General features: G+C 36.2%; 2 protein-coding genes and 1 pseudogene across 2 annotated transcripts; 1 reads left to right on the top strand and 2 right to left on the bottom strand.

Moving 5' to 3' along the window:
* Window positions 1-2,006: 2,006 nt before the first annotated feature.
* On the bottom strand, window positions 2,007-4,031 carry LOC121781742 (annotated as a pseudogene).
* Window positions 4,032-4,741: 710 nt separating this feature from the next.
* Window positions 4,742-8,374, bottom strand: LOC121780787 (cysteine--tRNA ligase 2, cytoplasmic-like). Its single transcript, XM_042178414.1, has 9 exons — window positions 8,086-8,374; window positions 7,495-7,558; window positions 7,266-7,427; window positions 6,853-7,023; window positions 6,487-6,768; window positions 6,267-6,392; window positions 5,641-5,859; window positions 5,428-5,544; window positions 4,742-5,358 (listed from the first exon to the last, which is right to left on the bottom strand). Exons 1-9 carry the CDS (start codon window positions 8,256-8,258, stop codon window positions 4,984-4,986), a joined length of 1,689 nt encoding a protein of 562 aa, XP_042034348.1. The 5' UTR covers window positions 8,259-8,374; the 3' UTR covers window positions 4,742-4,983.
* Window positions 8,375-9,295: 921 nt separating this feature from the next.
* On the top strand, window positions 9,296-15,769 carry LOC121782508 (glutamine--tRNA ligase-like). Its single transcript, XM_042180375.1, has 23 exons — window positions 9,296-9,468; window positions 10,073-10,123; window positions 10,247-10,318; window positions 10,420-10,519; window positions 10,826-10,921; window positions 11,262-11,323; window positions 11,444-11,545; window positions 11,776-11,871; window positions 12,074-12,226; window positions 12,318-12,373; window positions 12,506-12,596; window positions 12,662-12,748; window positions 12,916-13,113; window positions 13,192-13,290; window positions 13,519-13,650; window positions 13,737-13,873; window positions 13,961-14,060; window positions 14,195-14,287; window positions 14,438-14,538; window positions 14,624-14,729; window positions 14,813-14,902; window positions 15,004-15,133; window positions 15,302-15,769. The coding sequence occupies exons 1-23, from the start codon at window positions 9,319-9,321 to the stop codon at window positions 15,394-15,396; spliced, it is 2,397 nt and encodes a 798-aa protein (XP_042036309.1). The 5' UTR covers window positions 9,296-9,318; the 3' UTR covers window positions 15,397-15,769.
* The last annotated feature ends 249 nt before the right edge of the window (window positions 15,770-16,018 follow it).

The following is a 16,018-nucleotide window of genomic DNA, read 5'->3' on the forward strand; positions in this document are numbered from 1 at the left end:
TAAAGCACCTTCAATTTAAAACTACATCTATGTCTTAACAAATATACGCAGAGATAAATATTTCTACGTGCATCATCCCATTCTTTATGTCCTCCGTGTCATCGCCACCGCCTCCCAGACTCATTTATCGTCGTTTTTTTCACTTACTTTTCTTTACATTTTGTTAAAATTCGTGACGAGTCAAATGTAGACAATATTTCATTGACGGAGGGAGTTAAATTTATTGTTACAACTTAGACCATCCACTACGCGTCCCGCGCCGGGCTCGCGTCTCGTCCCGGAGGGACGGGTCCTCCGCGGGACGCGTTGCAGCGACCATCCCGTCCCTAGCCCGCGCCCGTCTCGTCCCGTAGCCCGTCTCGTCGAGACACGGGACGCGCTGTCCCACCACGCGCCAGCGACACGTGTCTCGTCCCCATGCGTGCGTGACGCCCACTCGCTGGCCCGCGAGTGGGCGTCGTCACTGATGACGCAATAATTCATTTTTTTTAAATTCGACTTTTAATAAAAAAAAAATTCAAACGGTAATATTACCGTTAAATTTTTATTTTCGTTTTTTTAATTTTTTATATATTTTACTCTATAAATAATCCTATTTCATACTCATTTCAAACACAAACACACATCTATTCCTCTCAAATCCTCTCTATCACTCCAATTTCCATCTTCAATCAACTCAAACAAATGGATCCTTTTGAGCAAATGCGTCAATTAATGGAACAATCACTCGAAGAAGATCGACGACGAGAGGCGGAGGAAGCCGTGGATCCTTTTGAGCAAATGCGTCAATTAATGGATCCTTTTTATTTTTTTAGAATTTTAATTATGTCTTCGTTTTTTTTAATTTTAAGTTGTAATGTTGTTTTAATTTTAATAAAGTGTGTTTGTTTAAATTGAATTGGGTTGAAAAAAAAATTATAAATGAAATTGAATGAATAGTAATTAAGGGACGGTATAGATACGGTTAAGGGACGGAGCGTTGCAGGTTCCGTCCCTTAGTTAAGGGATGGATGAAAAAAGGACAGTGGGGCCCTCAAATAGTGCTCAAATAGTAGTTAAGGGACGGTTTAAGAGACGGTATAGAGACAGCGTAGTGGATGGCCTTAAGTTGAACAAAAACTCTTAATTTGGTGGGTTGTCGGTAGAACCAAAATAGAGATTGAGAAACCATAAAAATGAGTAAATTTTGAGTACGAATCAACTTGTTGATTCTTGAATGATAAGTGGGGATGGGATGACTGTACCTACATAGTTGTACCTTGTGGGACATTTACTTGTACAAGTACATGATTTTGGCTTACTATGAGGGAACCCTAAGTGAGAGTTGTTACACTTACATGACATCCTTTAACGTTTCACCAAATTTGTCATATCTATCACATCAACAATTTCCTTAATTTTTTAATCCTCCAAACGCAGTCCAATATGGAGTGACATTTTTCATACCCCAATAGTATTATTTTCTCATTTTTAACTATTCAATAAACCTCTCACTGTTATTATTTTAATTTTTCTACATATTTTTATGCATATATATACATTTAATTTATTTATCTTAATATTTTGTATTTATTTGATTTTAATAAAACAACTCAATTTTATAAATAAGTTGTTATTAATAATATCACATAGAATTGGAAATTAATATTATAGTGATAAAAATAAAAAATTGAAGATTTGTAAATAAAATTGAAATTACTACAACATAATATTTATATGAAATAATACAAATACAATTTAAATACACATAAACTTAATTTTAAATCCCTAGTCACATTTAAACCATGCACACACATATGAAGTCTGAACCAAGTTAGATATGGAAGTTGGTTATGTGTTTTCTTGTCACATAGTCTAACACCTCTACGAATATACGCATTGAAAAAATATGTTTAGTAAGAGTTCATGTGTTGGAAAGAAAAGCTAATAATTTGACAAAGAAAACCATGAACAAACTAAGAAAGCGAGTTGAAAATATAAGCAATATCGAGCCATCTAAGATATGTCTACGTTGCCTGAAAAGTATTCACCTGATATATGTAGAAAACAGCATCTGAAGCAATTTCTGTCTGAGAAATGGAATAATTAACTGGAGATCGGTAGTGAGTTCCCAAGAGGAAGTGCCTTAGTGCAAGAGGATGGTACAATTTCGTAACCTGGGAAAGAGTAATTGATAAAAGCACCACCGATAATCACAAACGTGGTTCAAAAAGTATATAGTAGAAGGAAGTCAGGAACTAATAACTCGAATATTTACCTCACGAATGGTGAAAAAGTTTCCAACAGATTTTGACATTTTCTCATCATTTGCTGTAACAAAACCATTATGTATCCAGTAATTAACTTTGCTCTCTGAGCAAGCCGCACAACTCTGAGCAATCTCATTTTCATGATGAGGAAAGATCAAATCCATCCCACCACCATGAATATCAAATGTGTGTGTCAAGTAATGAGCACTCATGGCACTGCATTCAATGTGCCATCCTGGTCTTCCAGGACCCCAGGGGCTGGCCCATTGTGGCTCCCCAGGTTTTGCAGCCTACAATGAGAATAGAATTGAGAAATTCATGAGGCAAGTAATTCACCAGTAACCATTTTTTGATAAGAATTAAGAAAACAAAATTCTCACCTTCCACAAAGCAAAGTCAGCAGGATTCTTCTTCCTTGTATCTACAGCAACCCGTTCTCCGGCTCTATTATCTTCTAGCTTCCGCCCCGATAAACGACCATAATTTGGGTAACTATCAACAGAGAAGTAAACATCTCCATCAACAGGATAAGCACAGTCATTGCTAATAATCTGCAAAATTGAGAATGTACATAACAAAAGAAATATAAATGATGAACTAAAGAAGGATAAATATAAATAGAGAAAAATAAGAAAATCAAGAACAAGACATCAATGCAGAGATATATGCATCATATACATTGCATTCACTTATGAAGACACATGCATCCCAGAGAGAAATATAAAGAAGTAGTAGTAGCATTTAAATTAGAAAATAGAAAGATCATAGGAGTGTTGTATATACTAAAGGGACAGAAATACAAGGAATCCAAAGGACCTTAGCTATCATATCCTTGATTTGCTCCATATGATCAGTAACACGTGGTTGGTTGGTTGGAAGAAGGCACTGGAGATCAGCCATGTCATTAAGAAACTCTTGGCAAAACCGCCCACTCAATGCTATTGGGTCTTCACCAACCTCATTCGCTCGACGAATAATCTGCAAATAAATCCCTTAGGAATCACTGCATATATTTAACACAATTAAATTGGACATATGCAGCCCCTAACGAAAGTGTAATACATATAAATAACATGCCATATAAATCCATGCAACCTTTATCTCAGGTTTGGGATTGCCAATACAACCATTTTCTGAAATCAACATATACATAAATTTGACACCAGCAAATATATTTAACGAGACAATAAATTGTCCCTTGACAGCATTTAACATTATAAACCTTCATTGCTCCTATCTTTAATTCTATGTAACCGATTCACTAGATCCAATTCTGATAGTCGTGAATATAGAAATAAACAATTTACCATAAGATCTCACCTTGTCATCAACATCAGTGAAATTCCGCACATAAGATCTCACTAGTCCAAATATTTGAGATATCTACAAAATTTCAGTTCAAAATAGGTTAGAGAATACTAAAGTTGGACTATGTAACAGATGCCATAAACTTAAAAACACAAAAAAATAGAAGAACCCAGTTTTCCTTTTCCCAATCCCGGAGGCAAATGTTTAGAACTTTAACAAATCCAGAATATAAAATGTCTTAAACTCCATACCAAAATAATCAGTTCGACTTAAAACTCATAGTGTTACAGGTAATTATCAGGAGATGTGAAGCAAAAATCATGTTGCATATCCAATAAATCAACATTTCATCACCAATTCAATGATTGCAAGTTGAGACAATTAGGTTCAGCTCGTTTAGAGGGATTGAACACATTAATGATTACCAGCTCCTCAAATACTCGATCCTCTCCAAAATTCCTCCACCATTTCCATTTACTCACTCTTTCTCTATCCAAACCACTCTCTAATGTTTTGTTTTTGACATTTGACTTTGATTATAGTCAAAGGTTCTCAGTTTACTTTCCACGTGCAGTTCGAGCTTAATATAATTAATAAAATCCGATCCTCCAATTAAAAGAAAAATTATGTAGTTCCTTTTTAGCAATAATTTGATTTAGAAAATGTGAATCAATCTAACTCGAAGGTTGACCAATGGCTATATTTTGTGTGTATGAATTTTGAGATAATTTTAATCAATATCTTAACTTTAGGCTTTATATTGTGGAGTATTAATTTTGAGAAATTATTTAATTATAGTCAATTATAATAAAATCCTAGTATCAAGTTTCTGACAAATTTTTTAATACTTTTAGATTGATGATGTTTTGCTTTTATTGAGATGGAGATTTTGACATATTACTCGACATTTTAAGAGAGTAATTAGAGCAAATTTTCTTTGTCAACGAAATTCAATTTCATTACTTAATCCAAAATTGTACTCCAATAAAAATATCCGCATTCACATAATTGACAAAGATTAGGTATCAATCAAACGAAGATTTGCATAAAATAATTAATAGTCCTACTTATATGCAAATGCAAAACGTTCTTCTACTATTAGATACACGAAAAGTAAATTAGAGTTGGAGGTAAGATAAATTTCACTAGAAGTTTTGCTATAAATATATGGAGCAATTAAAATGTGAGATCCCAATACATAATTAGTCCATCAAATAAAACCTCAAATAAAAAACTGAGGAACGGTAGCAATCTCAAGCCCAAGAAAAAAGAATCATAAAAATATCTATGAAGCAAAAGGATGATGGCGTATTGGCGTTATCAAGATTCAGAGCTACAAAGCTTACAAATAAGTTACGAATTTCATTGGTCAATAGTCAGAATTCTTGGAGTATAAAGGACAGTATCTATCTGTTGTTCAGAACTTCTATTTATCGGTTGGTTTAGCCGGCTGACCTTTTTCAGCAGGCGGCACATTTTTTGTATCAATCTGCGTGCTCTCCGTTTGAGCAGGCGGCACATTTTTGGTATCAGCCTGAGCGCTCTCTGGTTGAGCAGGTGGCGCCTTTTTGGTATCAGCCTGACCGCTCTCTGGTTGAGCTGGCACGCAGGGCCTCCAGACAGTGCCATTCCCGACATCCATCAATGCGATTCCCTTTGCTGCAAGATCACTCCTGATCTGATCGCTTCTCGAGAACTCTTTGTTCTTCCGGGCTAGTGTTCTTTCCTCGATTGATTGGAGAATATCCTCTTCAGTCAACTCTGCCCTTTTCAGAGCCTTGTCTTTCAGTTGTTCCAAGACCTGATAAAACAAATAAATGCGTTAGGGCTGCCAAAGTTACTGGTAATAGAAAGGTCGACGATGAGGTACCTCAGCGTAAGTGGAACTGGAAAGTAATCCAAGAGTGCTGAGAACTTGCTTGATCTCTATCTCTAGATCAATAAGGGACTTAACAATGGATAATTGTTGTTGCTTCTGCTGCTTCTTCTGAAGTAATCAGACGAACAAATGGTCAGTATTACGTAAGTTGGTGACATGCTGAAAAGTAGAGAGGGGAGGGGAGATATCGCTGAAAATCCCTGCCTTAAATGAGTTTACACTTGTGTTGATGAATTTGAATGCTTCTTGCAGGGAAGAATTTAGGATGGTGGGTGTGTGCAGATCATCAGCTAGTTTTGTCTCGAAATCGTTATGCAGCTTACTTGTGCATTCTTGGGCAGCAGGGCTGATACGGACTTTTGGATTGTTGAGTCCAGCATCTTCTCTAAATGGTGACAATGCATCTTCACAATCTTTAAGAGTCTGTCGATAATGAAAACAACCCATATTATGCTAAGTACCAACTATGTATGAAATAGTATAAAATCTTTGTTATTGTTGGCTTTTATGATCATAATATACAGAGTGAGTAAGGTGAAAGAAAGGAACATCAAATTAGAAAATCAAGAATGCGAGATAGTAAGATAGCTTATGAAGAAAACCTTGATACTGATCCAGAAACCAATGGTTAGCTTCTGCTGCCTAAGAATATAGAACAACATAGCTACTAAAAGTATTTGAAAATCAATGTTTAGCTTGAGTTCATGTTGGAAATAAAAGCAGATATTATGACCAAACAAAACAAAGAACAAACTATAGCAGCGAGTTGAAAACAGAAGCAATAATTAGTAGTCCATCTATGATATGTGTATGTCGCCTGAAAGTTTCACCTGATATAAGTAGAAAACAGCCTCTGAAGCAATTTCAATCTGAGAAATGGAATAATTGACAGGAGAACGGTAGTGAGTTCCCAAGAGGAAGTGCCTTAGTGCAAGAGGATGGTACAATTTCGTAACCTGGCAAAGAATAATTGATTAAAGCACCACCAATCATCACAACATGATTCAAAATTAGTATAATTGTACAAGGACTAATAACTCAAATATTTACCTCGCGAATGGTGAAAAAGTTTCCAACAGATTTTGACATTTTCTCATCATTTGCTGTAACAAAACCATTATGTATCCAGTAATTAACCTTGCTCTCTGAGCAAGCAGCACAACTCTGAGCAATCTCATTTTCATGATGAGGAAAGATCAAATCCATCCCACCACCATGAATATCAAATGTGTGTGTCAAGTAATGAGCACTCATGGCACTGCATTCAATGTGCCATCCTGGTCTTCCAGGACCCCAGGGGCTGTCCCATTGTGGCTCCCCAGGTTTTGCAGCCTACAATGAGAATAGAATTGAGAAATTCACAAGGCAAGTAATTCACCAAAAAACCTTTTTTTGAAAAGAAATAAAAGTTCTCACCTTCCACAGAGCAAAGTCAGCAGGATTTTTCTTCCTCGTATCTACAGCAACCCGTTCTCCAGCTCTATTATCTTCTAGCTTCCGCCCCGATAAACGACCATAATTTGGGAAACTATCAACAGAGAAGTAAACATCTCCATCAACAGGATAAGCACAGCCATTGCTAATAATCTGCAAAATTAAGAATGTAAGTAACAAAAGAAACGTTAATGATGAACTAAAGAAGGATAAATATAGAAAAATAACAAACTCCAGAACAAGACATCAATGCAGAGATATATACATCATATAGTTTGCATTCACTTACGAAGACACATGCATCCCAGAGAGAAATATAAAGTAGCATTATTATTAGAAAATAGAAAGACCATAACGTACACTAAAAGGATTAAAATACAAGGAATCCAAAGGACCTTAGCTATCATATCCTTGATTTGCTCCATATGATCAGTAACACGTGGTTGGTCGGTAGGAAGAAGGCACTGGAGATCAGCCATGTCATTAAGAAACTCTTGGCAAAACCGCCCACTCAATGCTATTGGGTCTTCACCAACCTCATTCGCTCGACGAATAATCTGCAAATAAATCCTTTAGGAATCACTCCATATATTTAACTCAACTAAATTGGACTTAAGATCTGACCTTGTCATCAACATCAGTGAAATTCCGCACATATGTAACATCATAGCCCACATATTTGAGATATCTACAAACATTCAGTTCAAATATTCAGTAAATGCAGTTCATAGGTAGGAGAATACTAAAGCTGGACTATGTAACAGATACCACAAACTAAAAAATGTAACAATAAAACATAGACGAACACAGTTTTCCTAATCCCAGAGCCAAATTGTTTTAGCACTTTAACAAATCCAGAATATAAAATCTAAACTCCATATCAAAATACTCAATTCGGATTCAGACTTAGCCTGGAAACTCATAGTTTTACAAGTAAAATGAATCAAGAGATACCTTTCTGCCAGAGCATGAAGCAAAAACTCAAACAATTATAGCCTAAAATCAACATTTCATCACCAATTCCATAAAATGTGACAGCTAAGCAGTCAGATTAGAAAAACCTTAAGTAATTATTGCAATATCCTAACGATTAAAAAATGCACAAAAATAACTCGATCCTCTCCGAAATTCCTCCATTTCCATGCACTCACTCCATCACTATCCCAATCTCTCTCTAAAATACACAAAACAAGCAAGCACGAGGGAATCGCAAACCTGTAGAGAACATCAAAAGCAACGTAGGCGCGCGCGTGGCCGATGTGGCTGAGATCGTAGGAGGTGACACCGCAAATATACATCCCAACTTTACCATCAACAATAGGCTTAAATAGCTCCTTCTCCTTCGTCGTAGTGTTGTACAATTGCAGCTCGGGCTTCCTCGCCGCCATTTTCTCTTCAATTGACAAAAAATTGTGCAAATTTGAGGGCTTTGCTTTTACTCTGCTGAAAATCGGAAACGCCACAAAGCAAACAACAAAACCCTACTGCCGGTTGGAATTTCGGTCTATTATAATAACTGAATATATTTTTTTAAATGTTTTGAAGAATACATTCCATTATTTATTTTGGGATATTTTACCTTAATAACTTTTACTTTTCTAGGTTTTTTTTTCAGCTGAGTATTAAATTATACCTTATATCCAATTGCAAATTAATATTAATGACTTTTACTATTTACTATAAACCTTATCATCCAATTGCAAAACTTTTCGAAAGCGAGTTTTAGTTGCTTATCTTAATTTTAATTTGCAGTTTTAATTTTGAAGAATTATTTAATGATAGTCAACCAGGAGTAAAAACAAATCTCGGTGATTTCACGTGGAAGCATTAGTCGATATTTTAATGGGAATAATTAGGATGTGTTTTCGGGATTTCCTAATAATTATTCTTTGCTTTTTTTTTCTTTTCGAAATTCATTCGCATTACTCAATTAAACTTATATTAAGTCTTACAAAATTGATACTTCTACTAGTTTTTGTTACTAACTAGTATTAAATTTTTCAAGATTCGAAATATTGGAAAGGAAAATGATTTCAAGATTCGTAATATAGAAAAGGAAATAGGAATATAATTTCAATAATCGAAATATTGAAAAGAAAGAAACGGGAGAAATTGTCTGTGTGCTGAAGTGCGAGACAACCTAAAATTAAAACCTCTGAAATAAAATAACAAGAAACGGTAGAAATGAATAAACTTTAAAATTTAAAGGATTTTAGTACTACTCCCTCCGTCCCGCACTACTTGCACTTATTTTCTTTTTGGGCGTCCCAAGTTATTTGCACTCTTTCCATTTTTAGTAACAATTTATACCTACAGCCGTAATTGTTGACTTTGTCTATCACTAATTCCTTAATCTCTGTGCCCAAAAGGAAAGGTGCGAGTAGTGCGGGACGGAGGGAGTATTAATTAGAAATTGAGGGAAACAACAGTTGCGTTTGAGCTGAAGCAATGGTGGGGAAGAGCGCGACTGAAAGCGTCGGCGGCGGCGGCGGCGAGGCGCTGGATTTGTTTCTGAAGATAGGCCTAGATGAGAGGACGGCGAAGAACACCGTCGCTAACAATAAGGTCACGGCGAATCTCACCTCCGTCATCCATGAGGTATGCCTGCGTTTGCAGAATTGCAATTTTTGCGATTGCGTTGGCGGAGTGTGATTTCTAGTGGTGTTTTCTGTTTGTGGATGTCGGTTTTGTGATATGTAGTTGAAGTATCTGCTTAATGTTTTGCAATTTTGTAGTAATTGCAAGGGAATGAGAAGTTCGTTGGTTCTCAGATGTGAAATGGATTGTGATTGAGAGTTTTATTAGTGATCGAATGTGGTTTTATCTTTGCATGTGGTATTCTTCCATTTATTGAAGTTATTTGAGTAATAACATTGGTTAGTTTTGGATTTGGCTATGCATCTTGATTATGTATTTATTTTTTGAGAATGTATGCTGACATCCAATGGTGCAAACTTCATCTGAAAAATTCTGGACATACATGCTTTTATTGGATGTAGTAGAGGTTAGACATTAGATTGATAAATTTGTTGACGTTCAGAGATTTTTGTTTTGTTTTGTGGTGATTAGGCAATGGAGATAAGGCATAGTCAAGCATTTAGATAATCTATTGCCAATTTATGTGACATTTTATATTGTACCATTGTAAGTTATTGTACAAGTTAGCTTGTTTTTAAGTCCAACTCTGTGTATGGTGTTGCAGGCGGCTGTGACTGATGGGTGTGATCGAACAGTTGGGAATCTACTTTACACGGTAAGAACATTATTGAGTAGCATGTCTGCATTTCAATTTTCCATATGCTGACTGTGGACTCTATTTCTTAACTGAGATGGATATTCGAATATGAAAAGATAAAATGATACCTTTTCTCGGCAGGTTGCTACGAAGTTCCCTACAAATGCGCTTGTACATCGCAGGACATTGCTTAACTACATTACTTCATTAAAGGTCTGAAGCTCGTATATTTATGTATTTTCGTAAGAGGTTAAAGCTTGAATAGTTACTTTTGAGTATGCCAGTAGTTAATCAGTGTTTTTTTTTGGCTGCAGATTAAAAGTCCTGCCCAGTTGGAAGCTGCCTTTATATTTCTTACTAATATTGCTTCTGACAACTTGAAGATTGATGAATTTGAAGCTGCGTGTGGTGTAGGTATGATGCAATATTATGATTCATATTTCATTGTAGATATAATAATATTTATATTTTAATATGAGTTGGATTGCGGGCTCTATGACCTTTTTGAAAGAAGATATGAACCATCAGAACTTTGCCTCTTTAATTATTTGAGATCCTAGCTATTATGTTAAAGGTGTAAAACTTTTCTTTATCCATCATCTAAACCGCTATGGTTTTGAGTGTTATTCTTCTATATGCTAGTATTTGATTGATTACTATTCTATTAATGTCTTATGAGTTATGACTATTATCCTAAAAATTGAATCTTGTGTTGACTAGGAGTTGAGGTTTCTGAGGAAGATATTGAACATGCTGTAGATGAGATTTTTGAAGAGAGTAAAGCTGCTATTTTGGAGCAGCGGTATCGAACAAATGGTTGGTAATTCCATATTCCAGAATCCAGAGTGGGCTTAATTTATTTTACATATGCTAATGAAATTATATGGCCTTGTGTGAGATGCATTTTTGTTGTTTAAGTAGTACTGGAACTTTGTGTTTGAACTGGTTTAGGCTTTGTTAGCCAGGTTGATGATTATATTTTATGGAACTTGCTTATATGGGACATTCCAGGTTATTGACTTTGTGATTAATAAGGCTTGTAGTCGATGTATAAAACAGTTTGCATCCAACCCATCTTGCATGCGAGTAATTCTTATAAGAAACTTATCTATTTTGGCTCGATTTATTTTCTTACTGATCAACGATATTAATACAGTTGGTGAACTGTTTGCTCATGTCAGAAAGAAACAGCCATGGGCAGATCCAAAGGTTGTCAAGGTAATATTAACACCTGCTAGAGTTTGCAAAAGTCCTCTAGAAATTAGCAAAACAACATTAAGATATGTATTCATGCATAGTTTTGTTTATTTTTCTGACTTGCACAATTGCTGCCACCAGAAAATCATTGATACCAAATTATGTGCCCTACTTGGCGAGAGAACAGCAGCAGACAATGAGAAGCCCGTAAAAAAGAAAAAAGAGAAGCCTGCAAAAGCAGAGGTGAGGCTCTTGAATATATGTAGTCTTTCACTATGGAGTGAACTTTTGGTTGATCTAAATAACTGTATTTCTTACAATATGTTTTTTCATTCTGTTGTCTTATTGCCAGAGAGAATTAATATTATATAGCATTCAGCAGTGTAAAATTATGATTTGTTCGATATGATAGTAATTATGCAAATTTTTGTATATGACACTCGGTTTCTTTTTACTGTCTTTGGTGCCACCAGGAAAAATCAGTTGTTGAAGTGACAGCTCCAGAAAAACCAACTGAAGAAGAAATCAATCCTTTTTCAATATTTCCTTCACCTGATGAGAACTTTAAGGTAGTAAAATCTGAACTTTTGATCTTCTCTCGTGTGAGTTGCTTGGATCTCTTTTGGTGAGCTTATACATTTGGATGGTTCTAAAAGTTGCACTACTCGATGTTCCAACTCATTGATAATTTTGACCTTAAATTACTCCACTTCATACCTTTCCCCATGCTTTATTGTGATGACATCATAACCCTAATTTGTTGGTTTTTAGGTACATACTGAAATATATTTCAGTGATCGTCCGGTGCTTAGAGCTTGCAATTCAAAGGAAATACTAGAGAAACATCTGAAGGTCACAGGTGGAAAAGTACGTACACGCTTCCCACCTGAGCCAAATGGGTATCTCCATATAGGTCATGCCAAGGTAATAATTTAGCCGTCTAGCATCTCGGGTTATATACTTATATTTATATTGGAATTTCTCACAATTTCTTATTCCATAATGAATTGTTTAGGCTATGTTTGTGGACTTTGGCCTGGCAAAGGAGCGAGGTGGAGGCTGCTATCTCAGGTCAGGACTGCTTCTATACTAATTGTCATAAAAGGCTTCTTTGCTTCGTCTTACATATTTTGAATTTTTGATGTCACACTGTAATGTCACAATTGAGATTTTTGGTCTCCTAACCATTATTTTGATACATAGATTTGATGACACCAATCCAGAAGCTGAAAAAAAGGAATACATTGATCATATTGAAGAGATTGTTGGATGGATGGGCTGGGAACCATTTAAGGTATAATTCTTACCCAAATGGTTGACGGTCTTGTGGACATCATCTGATGAGTTTGAAATTTTCAGATCACCTACACTAGTGATTATTTCCAAGAACTCTATGAATTAGCAGTGGAGCTGATACGGCGTGGTCATGCTTATGTCGATCATCAGGTGAATTTTTTTGGTTTGAGCACTAGTGTAATCTTCCTTCTCTATATCCTAATGAATCTTTTGTTCAGTTATCGAATCTTGCCTTTATCCTAGTTATTTCATGCTTTATGTGTAACATCTGGTGAGTGGTGACAACTGACAACAATTCTCTTTATTGTTTGTTGCAGACACCTGATGAGATAAAAGAGTACAGGGAAAAGAAGATGAACAGTCCTTGGAGGGATAGACCAATTGAAGAATCTCTCAAGTTGTTTGATGACATGAAGAAGGGGTTGGTTGAGGAAGGAAAAGCAACATTAAGAATGAAGCAGGACATGCAGAGCGATAATTTCAATATGTATGATCTAATTGCTTATCGTATCAAGGTAAGTGTCTTGGCATGGATGTTTGACTTTAAGAAACTTGAAAGTGATGCTAATGTGCTTTCGCTTTCCACTGTTCAGTTCACACCCCATCCCCATGCAGGAGATAAATGGTGCATCTATCCGAGTTATGATTACGCTCATTGTGTCGTTGATTCTCTTGAAAACATAACACATTCAGTAAGTAGCTTAGCTTGTCGAATTATTTTCCATATTCAATTTTCTTTATAGCATTACTTGATACTCAATGCTTGCACACTAAAGACATGGATGCTAAGTTTTCTACTTCAAGTGGTTTTTCTCGTTGTCTGTTTCTTTAACAAATAAAACAAGAGCTTCATTTTGATTGTTATACCTCATGTTAGATGTGTTATTTTCCTGAATGGTTAAGTCAATCTTTTCATGCAGTTGTGCACGCTTGAGTTTGAGACACGACGAGCCTCATACTACTGGTTATTGGATGCACTGGGTCTCTACCAGCCTTATGTATGGGAATATTCTCGATTGAATATTACCAATACAGTGATGTCAAAGCGTAAGGTGTGTAGTGTTGAAGTAAGGAAAGGCTATGGGTAGGTAGTTCAATTTCACAATCGGATCTGATCCTCTCTGGCATGCTCTTGCAGTTAAATCGACTTGTGACAGAAAAGTGGGTCGATGGTTGGGATGATCCTCGTCTTATGACACTGGCTGGATTGAGACGTAGAGGCGTAACTTCTACTTCAATAAATGCTTTTGTTCGAGGAATTGGGATTACTAGAAGGTTAAATATCTGTTGTTTGTATCCCACAATTTGGTTTGTTGATGTGCTTTGCTGATTAAAAATATAAAATTCTGGGCTCTTCTGCAGTGACAATAGTTTGATACGTCTGAACCTCCTAGAGTACCATATAAGGGACGAACTGAACAAAACAGCACCTCGGACCATGGTTGTGCTAAACCCATTGAAGGTGTGTATCTTGATATCTTCCAATTTTTATATGCATTGTCTCTAGAATCACCATCAGTTCTTTTGTGGGTGTGCACATTTGTAAATTTTGAATATGGGAGCATGACGCGCCATCTACTATGTTATGTATTCCAGGTAGTAATTACAAACATGGATGCTGCAGTCATGGATCTTGATGCCAAGAAATGGCCAGATGCTCCTGCAGATGATGCATCATCCTTTTATAAGGTAAGGCTTGGTGCTTCGTGCAATGCTTCGGTCCATCCTGCTTCTTTTATTGATTTAGTATATTGATACATTTGTGTAAATTGCACATGCTTACATGTTATTGATATTTGCTGACTGCACAGTTTAATGTTTATTCTTTATCTTTTTTAGGTCCCTTTCTCTAAGGTTGTTTACATTGAACAATCTGATTTTCGTTTGAAAGATTCTAAAGATTATTATGGACTTGCTCCGGGGAAATCTGTCCTCCTTAGGTGCCTCTTTCTGCAGTCACTCTTAAAGTCTCGCGATAGCTTACACTTTTCAGATGGCACTGAAATATTCTTCTCCATAATGTAGGTATGCATTTCCTATCAAGTGCACAGACGTGGTTTTAGGGGATGACAATGAGACTGTGCATGAGATTCGTGCTGAGTACGATCCGTCTAAGAAAAGCAAACCAAAGGTAAGCCTTTCTATAACTGTACGAGCATGAATGACTATTTAGATTTTCTACTAATATTAAATTACTGACTTTCTGTTCTACAGGGCGTTCTGCACTGGGTATCAGAATCACCACCAGGGGTTAAGCCTCTTAAGGTGGAAGTTAGATTATTCGACAAACTATTCAATTCTGAGGTTGGGACTTCTTCGTTTATCTTTGAGTCAACTTTTCAGTCTGTTTTAAGTTTCATAGCAGCATTATATACAAACTCACCATTGCTTGGTGTTGTGACCAGAATCCTGCGGAACTTGATGACTGGCTCAGCGATCTGAATCCACACTCGAAAATTGTTATAAAGGATGCATACGCAGTGCCTTCTGTCAAGGATGCTGCCGTTGGAGACAGTTTTCAGTTTGAAAGACTAGGTATGCGCCCCAATCCCGCAACTTCTCATTCTTGATGTAAAACTGTATAGTCTCCTGATTAATTGGTAGATTCCAACCACATGGATTGAATGAGCCAAACTGCTAGTAGCTATCCAACCCGAATTTTCGTATGATACAATTGAGTCATCTTCGTTTCACTCTTCACAGGCTACTTTGTTGTTGACCCGGACTCTTCGCCTGAGAAGCTCGTGTTTAACCGGACTGTAACATTGCGCGACAATTATGGTAAGCAAGGGAAGTGAATTTGGAAGGCCGAGCAACAGTGTATACAAATACAAATACTCCCTCCGTCCCGCACTACTCGCACTTATTTCCTTTTTGGGCGTCCCAAGTTACTTGCACTCTTTCCATTTTTAGTAAAAAATTTCACCTACAGCCGTCATTTTTGACCTTCCTATACACTCATTCCTTAATCTCCGAGCCGAAAAGAAAATGAGCGAGTAGCCCGGGACGGAGGGAGTACAATACATCGTCCAATTCAGTAGACCTAAATGTTTTTTTTGTGAGTTCAGTACTTATTAATTTATAATTTCAGTTGTTAAACATCTTATCATTTGACAGTTTACGTCTGACCCGTTTTTTTATGTTTTTAATACTAGAAACCCATTTACATTCTTTCGCTTTTGATTCTGCCTTTTTCTATATTTTTCAACATTTTGATTTTGCATTTTCCTTAGAAAACACAAAAAACAATAAATAGAAAATGAAAGAAAGAAAACCACTTGCCTTTATTACTATAAGGAGCTGCGTTTTGTCCACGAATCCTCTACCGTGCGTTTCCATTCCCCAAATACTTTTTATCGTATGATTAAGTGACATATTTTCCTTTTTTAGATATTTCACTTTAATTAGATATTTCATTCT

This window comes from Salvia splendens, chromosome 20 (assembly GCF_004379255.2).
Source record: "Salvia splendens isolate huo1 chromosome 20, SspV2, whole genome shotgun sequence".
Classification (NCBI taxonomy): Eukaryota; Viridiplantae; Streptophyta; class Magnoliopsida; order Lamiales; family Lamiaceae; genus Salvia; species Salvia splendens.